The sequence below is a fragment of the Oryctolagus cuniculus genome, chromosome 10, assembly GCF_051225735.1.
Source record: "Oryctolagus cuniculus isolate XC-2025 breed Fujian yellow rabbit chromosome 10, ASM5122573v1, whole genome shotgun sequence".
Classification (NCBI taxonomy): Eukaryota; Metazoa; Chordata; class Mammalia; order Lagomorpha; family Leporidae; genus Oryctolagus; species Oryctolagus cuniculus.
Window position 1 is genome coordinate 101,670,652 of NC_142876.1, and position 19,429 is coordinate 101,690,080.

At 43.5% G+C, this 19,429-nt stretch overlaps 1 protein-coding gene across 2 annotated transcripts in view; it reads left to right on the forward strand.

Annotated features, from left to right (window-relative positions):
• The window catches only part of PRKAR2A (protein kinase cAMP-dependent type II regulatory subunit alpha), a 73,145-nt gene that overhangs the window by 24,899 nt on the left and 28,817 nt on the right, over window positions 1-19,429 (forward strand). Inside the window, exons 3-6 of one of the 2 annotated variants that reach the window (XM_089306308.1) lie at window positions 7,720-7,772; window positions 10,350-10,433; window positions 15,632-15,738; window positions 17,549-17,776. In XM_089306308.1, coding sequence (XP_089162434.1) covers window positions 7,720-7,772; window positions 10,350-10,433; window positions 15,632-15,738; window positions 17,549-17,663 — 359 coding nt within the window. In that variant the 3' untranslated portion in view covers window positions 17,664-17,776. Of the gene's footprint in view, window positions 1-7,719; window positions 7,773-10,349; window positions 10,434-15,631; window positions 15,739-17,548; window positions 17,777-19,429 lie in introns of those variants that run through there. The other variant, XM_002713397.5, reaches the window with a different exon arrangement.

Here is a 19,429-nt window from a genome sequence, read left to right on the forward strand (position 1 = left end):
ATCAGAAATCTGTGTTAGCATTATGCCACGTTTAGGCACTGAGCATTCTGACTTAGTGGTGACTGTTTAAGTCAGAATTGTCACTGAGAATCTGGTGCCGTGTCAAGCCCTCATTTCTCAATGGCAGGTGTTTTTCACTGCACATGCTTATAATGCACTAAAATACTAAGAATGCAGTATTTTTTCTATCCATAGCTGTCTTCATCTGAACTATTACTAACCAGTGCTTAAAGTGGAAATCAATGTCCCCCTCAATTCAAATATTGAAGCCCTACCAATGTGATTATATTTGGAGATAGGTCCTTTGCAGAGATAATGAAGGTTAAATAAGATCCTATGGGTGGAGCTCTAATCCAATAGGACTGGTGTTCTTATGAGAAGAGGCAGAAACACTAGGAGTGAGGCCATGTGAGCACAATACAGGTGTCTGCAAACCAAGGACAAAGGCCTTAGGAAAAACCCAAACTGCCAGTCTCTTGATCTCCGACTTCCAGCCTCTAGCAGAAAATAAATCTCTGCTGTTTAAACCATCCAACCTGTGGTGTTTCATCATGTTAGCCCCAGTTGACTGATATACCTAGCTGTGTCAACTCTTTATGGGAGCTCCAGGGTAACATAGGGCTTCAGGCCTATGATTTTGATCTGTGCTCATTTTTTGGTAGAAATTAAGGAGTTTCTCTCACAAGTACTTTTCATCCTACATGTTTCTTGAAGAATGAAGCATCAATTAAAATTTGGAAGAAACTAGGGCCTGTAGCACAACAGGTTTGCTGCTGCCTGCAGTGTCAGCATCCCATATGACTGCCAGGGCATATTCCAGCTGTTCCTCTTCCCTTCCCAACTCCCTGCTAATGTGCCTGGGAAAGAATGGAAGTAACACAAGTCTCTGGGCCCCTGCCACCCATGTGGGAGACCTGGAAGAAGCTTCTGGCTTCTGGCTGCAGTCTGGCCTAGCCCTGATCGTTGTGGCCATTTGGGGGACTGAACCAGCAGATGGAAGATCCATCTCTCTGTCTCTGTTTCTCCTCCTCTGTAGCTATGCCTTTCAAATAAATAAATAAATAAATCTTAAAAAAAAAAAATGGAAGGAGTTGTGCTGGGTAATGTTTGTTGTAATTTTGAATGGTATCACATTACTGACTAGTGACATCTGCTGGACAATTGCAGCAAAACAAATTACCTAAGCAAGGGCCTATGGTGCTGTTGTAATTTTTAAAATATTTTATTTATTTGAATGGCAGAATTACAGAGAAAGGGAGTCAGAAAGAGAGAGAGGGGGGAGAGATTCTGTCTACTGGTTCACTCCCCAAATGGCTTTAACAGTTGGGCTTGGGCCAGGCTGAAGTCAGGAGTCTGGAACTCTGTCTGGGTCTCCCGTGTGGGTGGCAAGAGCCCAGGCAGTTAGGCCATCATCCACTGCTTTCCCAGGTGCATTAGCAGGGAGTTGATTTGGAAGTGGAGCAACCAGGACTTGAACTGATGCTCCAGTATGGGATGCTGGTGTTATAAGTGGCAGCTTAACCTGCTGTGCCATAGTGCCAGCCCCTGAGTTGTTTTTTGTTTTGTTTTGTTTTGTTTTTGTTTTTTTTCGACAGGCAGAGTGGACAGTGAGAGAGTGAGACAGAGAGAAAGGTCTTCCTTTGCCATTGGTTCACCCTCCAATGGCTGCCGCGGTTGGCGCGCTGCGCTGATCCGATGGCAGGAGCCAGGTATTTATCCTGGTCTCCCATGGGGTGCAGGGCCCAAGCACTTGGGCCATCCTCCGCTGCACTCCCTGGCCACAGCAGAGAGCTGGCCTGGAAGAGGGGCAACCGGGACAGAATCTGGCGCCCCGACCGGGACTAGAACCCGGTGTGCCGGCGCCGCAAGGCGGAGGATTAGCCTAGTGAGCCGCGGCGCCGACCTCTAGCCCCTGAGTTTTAAGAGGTCTTGAGCATCTGATAACATACAACATGGTTCTTGAAGCTGCTCACACAAATGCTGAAGCTTCTGCAGATGACTTGTACCCTGAGTCCCTGACGTGCAGGACTATAGGGATGTAATCAAGCAGGCGCTTCAGAATTGATCTTTACATAGAAAATGAGGGAAATAATTTGGAACCAGGATCAGGAAGAAGTAGAGAAGTTGGATGGGAACAGAGGAAGAAGGTAATGGAGTGAGTCTAGAGTTAAAAAACTGAAAAAGGATAAAAGGACAATATACTGAGTGAAATAAGCTGTGACAGAAGGATAGATAACTGCATGATTCTGCTTATAAGAAGTGTCAAAGATAGACTCATAGAAGCAGAGTATAGTGGTGTTTGCCAGGGTATGATGGGAGGGGAAACCAGGAAGTTGCTATTAAACAGATATAAAGTTTTAGTTTTGCATGATGAATAACTTCTGTTTTGTGATTTAAAAGTTTGTTTTGAAGGGACTGTATTATGGTGTTAAGCTGCTGCCTGTGATGAACTGATTCAAGTCCCAACTCTTCCACTTTTAATCCAGCTCCTTGCTAATGGCCTGGGAAAAGCAGCAAAAGATGGCCCAAGTGAAAGGCCACCACAAAACACACCAAATACCAGAGTTAAAGGAAGAATTTATTGTCGGGGATCGGTGGTGGGGGGGTTAGGGGAACCCAATAGGCGGGAGGGAGAGGGTGAAAAAAAAAAAAAAGGGCTTGTGTGGAAAAACAGGCCTTGTTACAGCTTTGCAGAGGTAAAGAAGTGGGAGCAGAGAATCCCGGTAGGGTGGGGGTGGAGCTGATGCTTGTTTGGCCATATGGTCACCTGACTCCTAGTAGCCAGGCTGGGTCCTGAAGAGGCTGAACTTATTGTACAGAGTAGTGACTGGGTCACAGCCAAAGAAGGAGCCTCAGATAAGACAACACCATTTTGCTAACACCAAGTACTTGAGCCCCTGCCACCCATGTGGGAGACCTGGACCAATCTCCTGGCTCGTAGCTTTAGATTGACCCAGCTGTTGCAGCCATTTGGGGAGTGAACCAGGAGATGGAAGATATCTCTCTCTCTCTCTCTCTTTCTTTCTGTAACTCTTACCTTTCAAGTAAATAAATCTTTAAAAAAAACATACAAAATTTGTTATGAGGGTAGAGTACATGTTAAGTGTCATACTATAACAAATAAATAGGAAAGGGAAGAAAATTCAAAACCAGTTTTGAAAAATTAAGGCATATTTTTCCACGAATGGAAATACATTGATAATCATATTGAAAATGATTGCTTTTGTTTAAATCCTAATGCTACATCTTAAGACTTAAAGACTATAATTAACATTTGCTGCCTCTGTTATATTAATGCCTTAAAATGTAAATGTGTGTTGGGGGGTGCTGTGGTATAGTGGGTAAAGCTGCCAACTGCGGTGCCAGCATCTCATATGGGCACTGGTTTGAGTTCCAGTTGCTCCACTTCTGATCCAGATCTCTGCTATGGCCTAGGAAAGCAGTGGAAGATGACCCAACTCCTTGGGCCCCTCCTGCAGCATGGGAGACCTGGAGGATTATCAATGTATTTCCATTCCTGGCTCCTGGCTTCAGATCGGCACAGCTCCAGCAGTTGGCAGCCAACTAGGGGGTGAACCAATAGATGGAAGACTCTCTCTGCCTCTCCTTCTCTCTATATATAACTCTGACTTTCAAATAAATAAATAAATCTTTTTTAAAAAAATGTAAATGTGAGCTAAATCGCAAAAATTCTTCCAAAATTTGAGGACAAGCACACCTTCATATAGACTAGCTCAAGATTGTCATTTCTATCATTCTCATCATTTGGCTTATTTTTTTTTAGATATTTTATTTATTTTTTTAGAGGCAGAGAGAAAGTGTTTCCATCTACTGGTTTACTTCCCAAATGCTCACAAAGACCCTTATTAGGGGCAGAAGCCAGGACCTCTTTCCTGGTATATCAGGGACTCAACTACTTGAGCCATCACCTGTTGCCTCTCAGGTGTACATAACAGGAAGCTAGAATTGGGAGTGGAGCCAGGCACTCTCGTATGGCATGCAGGCACTGGCCAAATTCTAGCTCAGAAGACTTATTTTTTAAACTTTTTAAATGAAAATGTTCTTACATATGCAAAAGTAGAAAAAGTATAATATTCGGGTACCTGTCCATTTACTAAAATGAAGATTTCTTTTTCAGTGCATTTTTCTAGGGGCAGGTGTTGTGGCATAGCACAATACGCTTCAGCTTGGGACTCCTAGATGCCATATTGGACTGCCTGAGGTCAAGTCCTGATTCTGCTTCCAATTCAGCTTCCTACTAATGTACACCCTAGGAGGCAGCAAATAATGACTCGATTATTTGGGTCCCTGCCATTCACATGGGAGACTTAGATTGAGTTCATACATCCCATATCAGCATGCTGGATAATTCCTAACTTCACTGCTTTCGATCCAACTTACTGCTAGTGTGCCTGGGAAGTCATTAGTTGATGGCTCAAGTACTTGGGTTCCTGCCGTCCATGTGGGAGATCTGAATAGAGTTCGAGGCTCTTAGTTTGCCCTAGCCCAGGCCTGGCTATTGCAGGTTTGAGGAGTGATCCAGTGAATGGAAAATCTGTCTTTCATGTCTCTCCCTGTCTCTGTCAGTCTGTCTCCAAATGAATGAATGAATCTCTTTAAAAATAATTATTATTCTTGTTTCTGTGATTATATGTTTAGTGTGATAAATAGTTAAGTTTATTTGTTTCTCTTTGTATTCAGTTTTGGGGTCCCTCTTTATCAATTTGTTTAAATATATGAAATGTTAACACTGGTTTGTCAATGTTTATTGCCTTAAATATATAAAACTTATATAATACTTTATATAAGGTACTTCAAAAGGTTCATGGAAAATGAAATTAAAAGATAAGTTTATTTTGGTGCAAAAAACTTAGAAATCCCTACGTACATACACAAGTTTTCTCAGAAAAGTTTAATTCCCCCCTTTTTTTTTTTTAAAGATTTATTTATTTACTTGAAAGTCAGAGTTACACAGAGAAAGAAGGAAAGGTAGAGAGAGAGGTCTTCCATCTGCTGGTTCATTCCCTAATTGGCTGCAACGGCCGGTTCTGTGCCAATTCGAAGCCAGGAGCTAGGAGCTTCTTCTGGATCTCCCACGCAGGTACAGGATCCCAAGGACTCGTGCCATCTTCTGCTGCTTTCCCAGGCCATAGCAGAGAGCTGGATCGAAAGTGGAGCAGCCGGCTGGCGCCGCGGCTCACTAGGCTAATCCTACTGCGGTGCCAGCACACCGGGTTCTAGTCCCTGTCGGGGCGCCGGATTCTGTCCCAGTTGCCCCTCTTCCAGGCCAGCTCTCTGCTGTTGCCCGGGAGTGCAGTGGAGGATGGCCCAGGTCCTTGGGCCCTGCACCCAAGTGGGAGACCCGGAGAAGTACTTGGCTCCTGGCTTCGGATCAGCGCGGTGCGCCGGCCACAGCGTGCTGGCCGCGGCGGCCATTGGAGGGTGAACCAACGGAAAAGGAAGACCTTTCTCTCTGTCTCTCTCTCTCACTGTCCACTCTGCCTGTTTAAAAAAAAAAAAAATGGAGCAGCCAAGACTTGAACCAGCGCCCATATGGGATGCTGGCACTAAAGGCGGCAGCTTTACCCGTTCTGCCACAGCGCTGGCCCCAATTCCCTTTTTTTTTTTTTTTTTAATATTTATTTTATTTGTTTGAAAGGCTGAGTGACAGAGGGTGAGGGAGAGACAGAGAGAAAGTGATCTGTTTGTTGGTTTGCTTACGAGTCGTCAAAATGGCTGGAACTGGACCTGACTAAAGCCAAGGAGCCAGGAGTTTCTTCCGGATCTCCCACATGGGTGCAGGGGCCCAACCATGTGGGCCATCCATCTTCTGCTTTCCCAGGCACATTAGCAGGGAGCTGGATCAGAAGTAGAATAGCTAATACTAACCTGGATTGGTGATGGGATTTAGGTTGGCAAGATCACAGGCAGTGGCTTAACCTACTGTACCACAATGCCAGCCTCAGATTTATTACTTCTTGATTGAACCTTTATAAATGGTTTTCTTTTGAAAAAATTAATAAGTAAGATATATTCATATTTAAATGTTCATTTTATTTATTTGCAGGCATGATGACAAAGAGAGATTTTCCCTTTAATGGTTCACTCCCTAAATGTTACAATGGCTAGGACTGGGCCAAGAACTCCATCCAGGGCCCAGTACTTGTGCCATCGTCCGCTGCTCCCCCAGGCACATTCGTAGGGAGCTGGATTGGAAGCAGAGCAGGCAGGACTCAATCAGAGCTCTGATACATGATGCCAGTGTTCCAAGGGGCAACTTAACCTGCTGTGCTGGGCCGTTTGGCCATTCTTAGCTCTTCTTTCTCATGGAAATTTTTTCTTATGGAGGTGATAGCATACTACATATGCTTTCCTTCACCATTGTTCACTCCTCTGTTGAACTCAGTCTCTGTTAGTTCATGGAAATCTTCTTATGGCTTCATTATTCAAAAGGATATTTGGATCATTTCCAATACTTTGCAATCATAAATAATGTTGTAATGAATTAATTATGAATATTATGTTTAGTGGTTTAAATATTTAAATTACAATGAAAAAGAGAAGTCTTACAGGCAGGTGGCATAATCACAGGTATACCTACAAATAAAACAGGTTGGCTTTAAATTATATAGTATTATACTTGAATGGAGTCTGACATAGTATTTTTTTTTTTTATTTGACAGGTAGAGTTATAGACAGTGAGAGAGAGACAGGGAGAAAGGTCTTCCTTCTGTTGGTTCACTCCCCAAATGGCCGCTACGGCCGGCGCTGCGCCGATCCGAAGATAGGAGCCGGGTGCTTCTTCCCAATCTCCCATGCGGGTGTAGGGTCATAGTATTCGTTTTAAATTCATTCTGGGTTGGACATTTAGCCTAGTGGTTAAGATGGCCACATCCGAACCCACATCCCACATCAAAGTGCCTGGGTTCGATGCCTGACTAAAGATAAAAATATAAAATTCATTCCTTTTTTTAAAAAAAAAATATTTATTTATTTATTTATTTGAAAGGCAAAGAGACAGAGAGAGAGAGAGAGATTGGTCTTCCATCTGCTGGTTCATTTCCCAAATGGCCACAACAGCCAGAGCTGGACCAGTCCAAAGCCAGGAGCCAGGAGCTTCCTCTGGGTCTCCCGCGTGGGTACAGAGGCTCAAGTACTGGGCTGTCCTCTGCTGCTTTCCCAGGCATACCAGCAGGGAGCTGGATTGGAACTGGAGCAGCTGGGACTTAAACCCATGCCACTATGGGATGCAGACACTACAGGTGGTGGCTTTACCCACTAGGCCACAGCATCAGCCCCAACATTCATTCTTGTTTTTAAGTTGTATGTGATGACTTTGACTTAATTAGTTATTTTGGTAAGTACCTCCCTAGCTCTGTGTTTATATTGTATATTTGGTACTTCATGATTTTTTACCAGCCTGATAACTCAGCAGAGACAATAGTTCCTTGCCTGTAGTTACCATTACTATAGGATTTAGTAGATGATATTTTTCACATTGTCTCCTATTTGGGACCACCAGTCTCTAGAAATCTTGACTTTAGCATCTAAGAGAATGCCTGACACTGTTAGATAGTTACTATATTTACTAGTTGGAAGGAAGAGTTTTAAAAGATTTTGCAGCTTTAGAAGATAGTAAAGAAAAGGAAATTGTTTATGTTCTGTTTTACCTAAAGCCACACGTCTGTTCAGTTCATCTTCATTTTTTTTCTTCACTAGTCTGTGCCGAGGCCTATAACCCTGATGAGGAGGAAGAAGATACTGACCCAAGGGTAAGAACTAAAGCGAAGATATTGGGTAGAATTGTTATATTTCTCACTGACTCCCCTCCTCTACATATCAAAATCTAATCGTGCTGATAATTACATGCAAATTAAAATCTCAGCAAGTTGCCATTTTTTTGGTCTAATAGATTTAAAGGAGTATGGTAAGAAAGGCTGCCTTGCTGTAGCTGCCAGAAGCCTTAAAGTGTAGTCATTCCAGCTGACTCAGCAGTTACCTTAGAGAGAATTCATTCCTAACAGATAGATGCATCCTTCCTAAGGATGTACAAGTGGAGGTCACTGCAGTGTTAGAATGCTGAAGGAAGGAAACATTTGAGTAATTCAGATGTTACTACTCAAAATAGAGGAGGAGTATGAGAAGCTAAATTAAGAAAATCCGTGGCCATTAAATGATTTGGACTGGATTTAATGGCATGAAATATGTTTGTATGTGGTTCATAAATTACTTTTATCAAAGAAAATATGAGCTATCATTTTTAAGATTGATGTTACACTATAATGATCTGTTGTATATACCTTAAAACAGGTAACCTATGAAAAATTTCTGAAGCAGTCTAATGATTATGTGCTACCATTTGTGGATATAACAGATGTAGAGATTTAAATTTTTTTATTTTGGATATTTAAAAATTTTTGATGACTTTTAGAACAGTTTTTTCTTGAGTTAATATCATGGATTTAAAATACTTAACATTTTTGCTATCTTTTTTCTGGTGAAATAGTGTACCCTTAGGATGGATATAATGCTTGGGAAGGATCTTGATAAGTCTCAATTATAACATTACTGTTGGGCAATAGCTATTTCTCTTTTGTTTCATAAATATCTATAATGATACTTATAGAAGTAACAATTTTTTAAAGATTGATTTATTTATTTGAGAGGCCGAGTTACAGACAGAGTGGGGGGGGGTGAGAGGTCTTCTCTCCTCTGGTTCACTCCCCAAATGGCTGCAATGGGCAGAAATGAGCTGATCCAAAGCCAGGAGCTTCTTTTGGGTTTCACACTTGGGAGCACAGGCCCAAACACTTGAGCCATCTTCTGCTGTTTTCCTAGGCCATAGCAGAGAGCTAGATCGGAAGTGGAGCAGCCAGGACTTGAATCGGTGCCCATATGGGATGCCGGCGCTGCAGGCAGTGGCCTTACTGCTATGCCACAATGCTGGCCCCTGTGTATTAACTTTTAATCCATACAAAGACTCTAATTTTAGATGCTGCTGTTACTGCTGCTAATAATAATGTTATTGATACCAACCTGTAGCTTGTATAGTTATTGTTTACTTAGCATCTATCTCCACTTAGGTGTAGGTAGGTAACTCACACTTAACAGGAATTCCTGATTTTTTCCCTTTAAATATTTTTCTCTACCCAGGCTTCCTCACTTAATTCCTAGAAGCTCCATCATTGCAGTTGCTCAGACCCAAAACTTTAAGGGTCACTCTCAGCTCCTCTCAATGGCTGGGTCTGGACCAGGCTGAAGCCAGGAGCCTAGAAATCCATCCAGGTCTCCCGTGTGGGTGCCAAAGGCCCAAGCATTTGGGCCATCTTCTGCTATTTTTCCAGCCACATTAGCAGGGAACCGGATGTTTTCATACCCATATCCAATCTTTCAGTAAATCCCTTAAGCTCTATCTTCAAAACATATCAAGATTTTTGCTGCTTTTCAGTACCTCCATGGCTACCACCCGGGTTCAGACCACTGCCATCTTGCGCTGAGACATTTGCTGTAGTTACTTGGCTTCCATTCTTTCCTTCCTCCAGGGTCTTCTTCACTTAGCAACCAGTGTGATCCTGTAGAACATTGGTTCGATCTTTTTCTCAGAGCCTTCAAGTTGCCCCCATTTTACTAGAGAAAGTTCTAGCTCTTCTGTGACCTGCAATGAACCCTCTGTGATTTAAGTATCTTCTTCCAACCTGGTCTCCTCCTGACTTTCCCTTTCACTCTACAACAACTATACCTGCCTCCTGGCTATTTTCCAAACTTGCATCCATGGCTCTACCACAAAGCCTTGTTTTCGCTTGCTGCTCTCTCTCTGCGGTACTCTTGGTGCAGAGATCCACACAACCCATTTTCTCAAGTTCTACTCCTTTCTTGAGATCTTTATGCAGATGTCACCTTGGAATGAGACGCTACCTGGCCATACTTACACACACTTTCCCATGCTTCTGATCTTCCGTGCCTGTTTTGTATTTCTTCTTAGCCTTATTACTAACAAATTGTATATATTTTCTGACTGTGGTAGCACATATTTTTTTCTATGTTTCCCCAGAGGATAGTATCTGGCACTAAATAGGTGCTCAGTATTTGTGGAATGAACAAATTTATACCTCTCGGCCACATGGATGAGGACCCTGAGGCTCCCAGGGCACAGCTGACTTGCTGCCAGCCCCATAACCACAAGGCTCTAGGGTCGATGCCCTGCACTTCAGTATTCTGTTTTGTATAGAAATAAAATTATAGACAACATACTCTCAATTCTTTTTAGGAGAAATAATTATACCAATTTTTAAAAGTGTATGATTTTTAAATGTAATTAGTCATTTCCCTGGCTTTATTTGGATTGACAGGTGATTCATCCTAAAACTGATGAACAGAGATGCAGACTTCAGGAATCTTGCAAAGATATTCTCCTTTTCAAAAATCTTGATCAGGTAACGTTGATCCAAAGTATTGTTGTTGTTGTGGTGGTGGTGGTCTTTTAGCTTTTTCCCTTTTGTAATTTAAATAGTTTTCAGTGTCTTCACCACAATTATATGAGTCCTAAGACTTGATCTGTTTTTTAAGATTTATTTTTTATTTGAAAGGCAGAGTTACACAGAAGGAGGGAGGGAAGGGAGGAAGGAGGGGGAGAGAGAGAGAGGGAGGGAGGGACCCTTCATTCCCCAAATGACTGCAATGGCTGGGTCTGGACCAGGCAGAAGCCAGGAGCCTAGAACTCCATCCAGGTCTCCCATGTGGGTGGCAAAGGGTCAAGCACTTGGGCCATCTTCTGCTATTTTCCCAGGCACATTAGCAGGGAACCGGATCAGAAGTGGAGCAGCTGGAACTTGAACTGGCTCTCCTATGGGATACTGGCATTGCAGGCTGTGGCTTAACTTGCTGTACCACAACAGTCAGCCTCAGGCATAACTTTATATTCATCTTACTTATTAATATTTTTGTTGTGCTGACCACCATAACCCAGATGTGATCTTTCAGATGCTTGTTTAGTATTATTCCAAACTGCTTTGGTGTTTCTTCTCAGACAGTATTGGTGGTCTGAAGACATGTGGTTTCAAGTTTGCATTACCCTTGCTTAGTTTGGAAGGTCTGAATTTATGCTGCAAAGAGATTGATTTCAGTGTGGGATTTTGGCATAGTGATTAAGACACCACTTGGGGCCGGTGCCGCGGCTCACTAGGCTAATCCTCCGCCTTGCGGCGCCGGCACACCGGGTTCTAGTCCCGGTCGGGGCGCCAGATTCTGTCCTGGTTGCCCCTCTTCCAGGCCAGCTCTCTGCTGTGGCCAGGGAGTGCAGTGGAGGATGGCCCAAGTGCTTGGGCCCTGCACCCCATGGGAGACCAGGGCTCCTGCCATCGGATCGGCGCAGTGCGCTGGCCGCAGCGCGCCGGCCGCCGGCCATTGGAGGATGAACCAACCGCAAAGGAAGACCTTTCTCTCTGTTTCTCTCTCTCTCACTGTCCACTCTGCCTGTCAAAAAAAAAGAAAAAAAAAAAGACACCACTTGGGACACCTGCATCCCTTATCAGAGTACCTGGGTTCAGACGCAAGCTCTGCTCCTGATTCTAGCTTCCTGCTAACGCACACCCTGAAAAGCAGAAGATGGTTCAAATGGTTGGATCCCTGCCACTTAGTATAGGAGACCTGGATAGTTCTGGGCTCTTGGCTTTAGCCTGGCTTGTCCCTGGCTGTTGCAGACATTTGAGGGGTGAACCTCTCTTTCTTTCTGCCTCTCAAATAAATGAAATTTTAAAATTGAGATTGATTTCTCTGAAAATGCTGATGTGTAGTTCTCTGGACATCAGTTACATATTGGAAATGTCACCTCTCATGACTGCTTTTATTTAAAAAAAAAAAGATTTATTTTTTTACTTGCAAGTCAGAGTTACACAGAAGAGAGGAGAGGCAGAGAGAGAGAGAGAGAGAGAGAGGTCTTCCATCCGATGGTTCACTCCCCAATCAACCGCAGTGGCTGGAGCTGCGCCGATCCGAAGCCAGGAGCCAGGAACTTCTTCCGGGTCTCCCACATGGGTGCAGGGGCCCAAGGACTTGGGCCTCTGCTGCTTTATCAGGCCATAGCAGAGAGCTGGATCGGAAGTGGAGCAACTGGATCTCGAACCAGCACCCATATGGGATGCCAACACTTCAGGCCAGGACGTTAACCCGCTGCGACTGCTTTTCAGTATCCTCCTGTGTAGGACACCTTTTTTTTGAAAGTTGGGGGCACAATGGATCTTCTAACTGGTATACTCCCTAAATACCTACAATAGCTAGGCCAAAGCCAGGAGCCCAGAATTCCATCTGGGTCTGTGATGTGGGTGGCATGAACCCAAATACTTGAGCCAATACCTGCTGTCTCCCAGGGTGCACATTAGGAAACTGGAATTGAAAGTGGAGCCAGGACTGGAACTCAGGTACTCCAATGTAGGATGCAGTCATCCCAAGTAGTCTTTATTCTTTTTAAAAGATTTTATTTATTTATTTATTTCAGAGGCAGAGTTACAGAGAGAAGGAGAGACAGAGAGAAAGGTCTTCTATCTACTGGTTCACTCCTTAGATAGCCACAATGGCTGGAGCTGAGCCGATCTGAAGCCAGGAACTAGGAGCTTCTTCTGGGTCTCCCACACGGGTGCTGGGGCCCAAGCACTTGGGCCATCTTCTGTTGCTTTCCCAGGCCATAGCAGAGAACTGGATTGGAAGAGGAGCAGCTGGGCCTTAAATTGGCACCCATAAGAGATTCTGGCGCCACAGGTGGAGGCTTAGCCCATTACACCACGGCACCAGCCCCCCAAGTGGTCTTAATTGCTGTTTCAGACACTCATTTCTGTTTTAAAATTTTAGTGTTAAAATTATGATTGAATTCTCATTTTTTAAAAGATTTATTTGTTTTTTTGATAGAGTTACACAGAGAGAAGGAGAGGTAGACAGAGAGAGAGAGAGAGGTCTACTATCTGCTGGTTCACGCCCTAATTTGCCGCAATGGCTGGAGCTGTGCTGATCCGAAGCCAGGAGCCAGAAGCTTCTTCCAGGTCTCCCACATGGGTGCAGGGGCCCAAGGACCTGGGCCATCTTCCACTGCTTTCTGAGGCCACAACAGAGAGCTGCATTGGAAGTGGAACAGCTGGGACTTGAACCGGTGCCCACATGGAATGCTGGCACTGTAGGCAGAGGCCTTACCCGCTACACCACAGCACCGGCCCCAGATTTTCAGATTTAAATTACATTTTTCTATAATTTTATCCTAAAGTTATTCAAATATATAGCAAAGTTGGAAGAATTTTAAAGTAACTTGATTATCTGTTGCCCTGATTATGATATTAATACTTTACTGGTCTTTCATATTGCATCTACTCATCTCTCAGCAAAGCAGGTCAGCAGGTTTAAGGAATCAGATAGTAAATACTTCAGTTGTAATTAACTAATTTTTACCTCTGTTGCAGAAAAATAGCCTTAGATAATACATAAATGAAACAGTATAGCTATGTTCCAGTAAAACATTTTTTTTTTTTTGAGATTTATTTATAAAAGAGTTACAGAGAGAGGGAGAGACACAGAGAAAGATCTTCTGTCTGCTGGTTCACTCCCCAGATGGCTGCAATGGCCAGGACTGGACCAAGCTGAAGCCAAGAGCCAGGAGCTTCCTCTAGGTCTCCCATTAGGGTGGTAGGGACCCAAGCACTTGGGCCATCTTTCACTGGTTTTCCCATATCATTAGCAGGCAGTTGGATTAGAAGTGGAGCAGGGGGCAGTACTGTGGTTTAGCAGGTAAAGCCACGCCTGTGGTACCCGCATTCCATGTGTGTGCCAGTTCAAGTTCTGGCTGCTTCACTTCCCATCCAGCTCCCTGCTAATGCTCCTGGGAAAACAGCAGAAGATGGCCCAAGTATTTGGGTCCCTGCACCCATGTTGGAGACCGGAAGAAGCTCTTGGCTCCTGGCTTTAGACTGGACTGGTTCCAGCCATTGTGGCCATTTGGGGAATGAACCAGCAGATAGAAGATTTCTGTCTCTGCCCCCCCTTTTCCCCCTTCTCTGTAACTCTTCCTTTTTATATAAATAAATAAATCTTAAAAAAAAATGTGGGGGCCAGTGCTGTGGCACAGCGGGTCAACCCCTGGCCTGAAGTGCCAGCATCCCATATGGGCGCCGGTTCGAAACCCAGCTGCTCCATTTCTGATCCAGCTCTCTGCAATGGCCTGGGAAAGCAGTGGAAGATGGCCCAAGTCCTTGTGCCCCTGCACCCGTGTGGGAGACCCTGAAGAAGTTCCTGCATCCTGGCTTTGGATTGGCATAGCTAAGGCTGTTGCTGCCAATTGGAGAGTGAGCCATTGGATGGAAGACTTCTCTCTCTCTCTGCCTCTCTTCTCTCTGTGTAACTCTGACTTTCAAATAAATAAATAAATCTTAAAAAAAAAAATGTAGAACAGCCAGAACTTGAACTAGCACCCATATGGGATGCTGGCTTTGCAGGAGCTCACCTGCTATGTCATGGTGCCAGCCGCTATTTATTTATTTTAGGTTTTTTCTTTTTTTTTCCCCTCTGTGTGTGAGACACACACACACACACACACACACACGCACACGCACATACACAGTTTCCATTCAGTGGTTCACTCCCCAAATGAATGCAACAGCCAAATCTGGGCCTGACTGGAACCAAGAACCAGTAACTCCATCCTGTTCTCCCAAGTAGTGGTAGAGGCCCACAAGAAGACTTGTGCCGTCTTCTGCTGCCTTCCTTCCCACAAACATTAACAGGAAGCTGGACTCCAACTGGCACTCAGGGGATGCTGGCATTGTATGAGGCAGTCTAACTCAGTCTAACCACAATGCTGGCTCTTATCCCAGCCTTTTTGATTTCATGATCCTGGAAGTCAATACCAATAGGAATGTGGTAGCACATGGCTTTACACATGATGTAAAGGAGCCATCAAGGCAGATAATAGTCATGTGGGTATGGCAGGGAAAATGGGGACTATGACTTTGATAACCTATTTTTACATAAATTGTGGAGAGCTGGGGGCAGCTCTTTGGTGTAGTGTAGTAGGTTAGGCTGCCACCTGCAATGCTGGCATCCCATATGGGTGCTGGTTCGAGTTCAGCTGCTCCACTTCTGATCCAGTTCCCTGCTGATGCCCCTGGGAAAGCAGCAGCAGATGGCCCAAATGCCTGGGCCCTGCACCATGTGGGAGACCCAGAGGAGGCTACCAGCTCCTGACTTTGGTCTGGCCCAGCCCTGGCTGTTGTGGCCGTCTGGGGAGTGAACCAGTGGATGGAAGATCTCCTTTTCTGTGTTTATACCTCTCTCTCTCTCTCTCTCTCTCTCTCTCTCTCTCTCTCTCTCTCTCTCTGTAACTCTGCCTTTGAAATAAAGTACATAAATCCTAAATTTTAAAAAAATGAACAGTTTTTTCAGAACGACATCACCTCAGAAAACTTGACAATTGTGCCAAAGTACATGGCTGTGCTGACCCAAGAAAGCATTTATTTTATACAGCACTGAAGTTTCTGCTTAGATGTAGGGAACAGTCTGGTGTGGGAACTGCTGTTATACAAATGGATAGAAGAATGGCCATTGTTGTTTTCAGCAAATGTGAAAGCCACCTTTTCCTCTTGTATGTACCCTACAGGAACAGCTTTCTCAAGTTCTTGATGCCATGTTTGAAAGGATAGTCAAAGTTGATGAACATGTCATTGATCAAGGAGATGATGGAGACAACTTTTATGTCATAGAAAGGTAGGAAATGAGGGTTTTCAACTGTGAGGTCGCTCTTAATCGAATTCAGGATTGAGGGCAGACACTTTACCCCATGCTATGTTCAGTGCCGGGAGGTTGAGAGCCGGGTGAACAAGCTCCCCAGATCCCTGTGAGACTCTATGGTTGTTTCTCCATCTGGTGCTGTCCTGAGTCCTCAGTACAGTCCATATTTGAGGGAAGGGAGGGGGTATTTATGATAGCAGGTCTCCTTTACAGTTTAGATGAAGGATGCAGGATGTGCTTTGTAAACATGTCATTTGCCAGTATTCTAGTAAGTTGATTACCTGAATAGCCATGGTTCACTACAGTATCATTTGGGTCTTTGAATTTCCATCTGATTTTACACACAGATACACTGCCCCGACCTCCATTCTTCTGCCTCCTCTGTATCTGTTCCAAGTATAAACCTCACTGGGAGAAATTAAGTATTTGAGTTTGACCTGTTTATCTTACTGTATCTTAGCCTCTTAGCTTGTAATGTTCTGGGGGACAGGGTTGGGTATGGAGGAAAGGGTGTGACTGTATTCCATCTCACCAAAGTTTAAAATCCATAGAATGTTGCCTTACCCAATAGCATCCAGTAATTTTTTAAAATTTATTTTCTTTTGAAGTAATTTCAGAGTTACAGAAGAGTTGTGCAGATTGTTCAGAAAATTCCCATTTTACCCCATCCCATATCAGAGTGCTGGTTCAAGTCCCAGTTACTCCACTTCATTTCCAGTTTCCTCTTACTGTGCCTAGGGCAGCCGTAGATGATGGCCCAAGTACTTTACTCCCTGCCATCCACCCAGAAGGACTTCTAGACTCCTGGCTTTGGCCTGGCCAAACCCTGGGGTCATTTGGGAAATAAACCAGTTCTTTGGGAGGTTTCTCTCTCTGCCCTCCAACTGTCAGTCACACTTTGAAATAAACAAACAAACAAACAAACAAAACTAAAAATTCCCATAAACCCAGGTTCATGTTTTTCTACATTTGCCTTGTCAAGTTGTTGGAGGGTAAGTTGCAGATACAATGTCCCGTTATCTCTGAGTAACTCAGTGTACAAGGACATTCTGTTACTAAAGCACAGAATAATTATAAGAATCCAAAATTAACATTTGTACAATGCTACATCTAATATACAAACTTCTTTTTCAATTGTTTTCTTGTTTTCTGAGGTTCTTTTAATCCCCATCAGGTAGCTTTACTAGATTCAGTTGTTTGCCTTTTTTCTGTGAGATTTTTGCTCATTCAGGTTCTTAAACAGAAAATGCTCTCATTCACTGGGTAACCTTTGGATCCTTGATAACTGTGACAGTATTACAATTAAAGGGAATGTTTTATATAAAGAATAAAAATTATATAAATAATACTTTCTCATAGAAAAGATTGTTTTGGAGTGTTCATCGTGGTGCAGTGGGTTAAGCCACTGCTTTTGATGCCTGTATACAATGTTGGAGTGCCAGCTTAAGTCTTGGTTCTTCTGCTTCTAATCCGTCTTCCTGCTGATATGCCTGGCAGGTGGCAGATTATGACCCTAATGCTTGGGCTCCTGCCATTCATGTGGGACACCAAGATGGAGTTTGCAGCTCCTGGCTTTGACCTAACCCAGCCTTGGCTGTTGCAGGCATTTGGTGAATGGACTGACAGACGGAAGATCAATCTGTGTTAGTCTGTCTCTCTCCCCCGCGTGTGTGTCACTCTGCCTGTCAAATAAATAAATTGCAAAAAAGCCTTTTTACCTTTATCTGTTATACTAATGCTTTTTACATAGAACTTCTGTAAGTAAAAAAATAATTTTTTTTTAAAGTTATACCATCACCTCCAGCGGCCGGCCACCTTTCCTCTGCCATGTACTCCTCTACCAACACAGATCTCAACAGGCACTTCTGGTCTTGGAAATAAGCATCTACATGCACACATGAAATGCCTGTCTACAAAGGGAGTGATGGGTTCTACACCTAAAGGAGATGGTTATCCTTTGTATACTGTGAAAGTGATGATTAACAAATAGGAAAGACCACCATTCACATAAAAAGATAAGTTCCTAATCTCAAAAATCTTCAAATAGATAACTATTACATAATATGAAAGATAACAAACATATCCCATTATTTAGAGGACATTGGGTAAAGTCCAAGAAGCTCTGTGTAGTGCTACTGCCTAAGATGGTTTGTGTCCTTCCCAAAGTTGAGTCACTCGTGTCTCCTGGAGTAGAGACTAAAAGCACTTCAATGAATTTCCTTTGAATTCCATGATTCCTGTTCACGGCCTTATTGCATTTACCTTGTCCATCAGGCCTACTACAGGTCAGCTTCCCTTTTGAGTTGTGAACTCCTTTGATAGCAGGGTTGTTGCCATAACTAATACTTGCATGATTGGTTTGTATTTTTTGTTTCTCATTTAGTATATGTTACTTAATGATTTTACCTTTTTTTTTTTTTTTAAGATTTTTATTTATTTGAGAGGCAGACTTAGAAAGAGAGAGGAAGAGAGAGAGAGGTCTTCCATCCACCAGTTCACTCCCCAAATGGCTGCAATGGCTGGAGGTGGACTGATATGAAGCCAGGAGCCAGGAGCTACCTCGAGGTCTCCCACATGGGTGCAGCAGCCCAAGGAGTTGGGCCATGTTCCACTGTTATCCCAGGCCACAGCAGAGAGCTGGATTGGAAGTAAAGCAGCTGAGACTCAAACTGGCGCCCATATGGGATGCCGACACCACAGACAGCAGCTTTACCCACTGCGCCACAGCGCTGGCCTCAATGATTTTATCTTAAAAGTGAAAGCTCTTTCTCTCTCTCTCTCTCTCACTGTCTACCTGGCCAAAAAAAAAAAAAAAAGGCTCTTTATAGGAAATTTAGAAGATAAAAATAGAATAGAAAGTAATTCAGCTATAATCTAATTACCAGGAAATAGTCTTCCATTTCTTTTTTCATGCTTTACTATTGAGATCAGACCCCTCATCCAAATTTTAGTTCCTATGTCAAAACTGATAATATGACATGTACACTGAAAGAATGTGGGGGCAGGTGTTTAGCACAGCAGTTAATGAGCCAGTGGATGGAAGATCTCTCTTTGTCACTGTCTCTGTCTTACAAATAAAATGAAAAAAATTTTTTAATATAAAAAGGTTTATTTATTCTATGATGAGGCTTTTTGAGGCAAGCAGGGCAGACTCCTAAGTAGATCTAAAAGTGACTTGAGAGCAGGGACAGATGATGTACTTAGGATTTTCTGGTGATCCAAAGGTAGGACTGGGTGAGAATTCTCTTACAAATGCACTGTCACAGAAAGGAGGGAGCACCCAGTCTTAGCAGCTTACCCAAATGTGGGGCAGAAAAGGAAGGGTAAATGGAGTGGTGGGGTTTGAAATCTGTCAACAGTAAAACATCTAAACATTTGCACACATGCATATACATATGTATTTATTTTACATTGGATAATATATTGTGTGATCTAAGTTTTTAAATCTGTTTTAAGCATTTTGCCACATAATATTATTCTAGGTCAGCACTTTTTTGAAAAGATGTATTTTATTTATTTGAAAGACAGAGTTACAGAGAGAGGTAGAGACAAGAGAGAGGTCTTCCATCTGCTGGTTCACTCCCCAGATGGCTGCAACGGCCGGAGCTGTGCCGATCCAAAGCCAGGAGCCAGGAGCTTCTTCCAGGTCTCCCATGCAGGTGCAGGG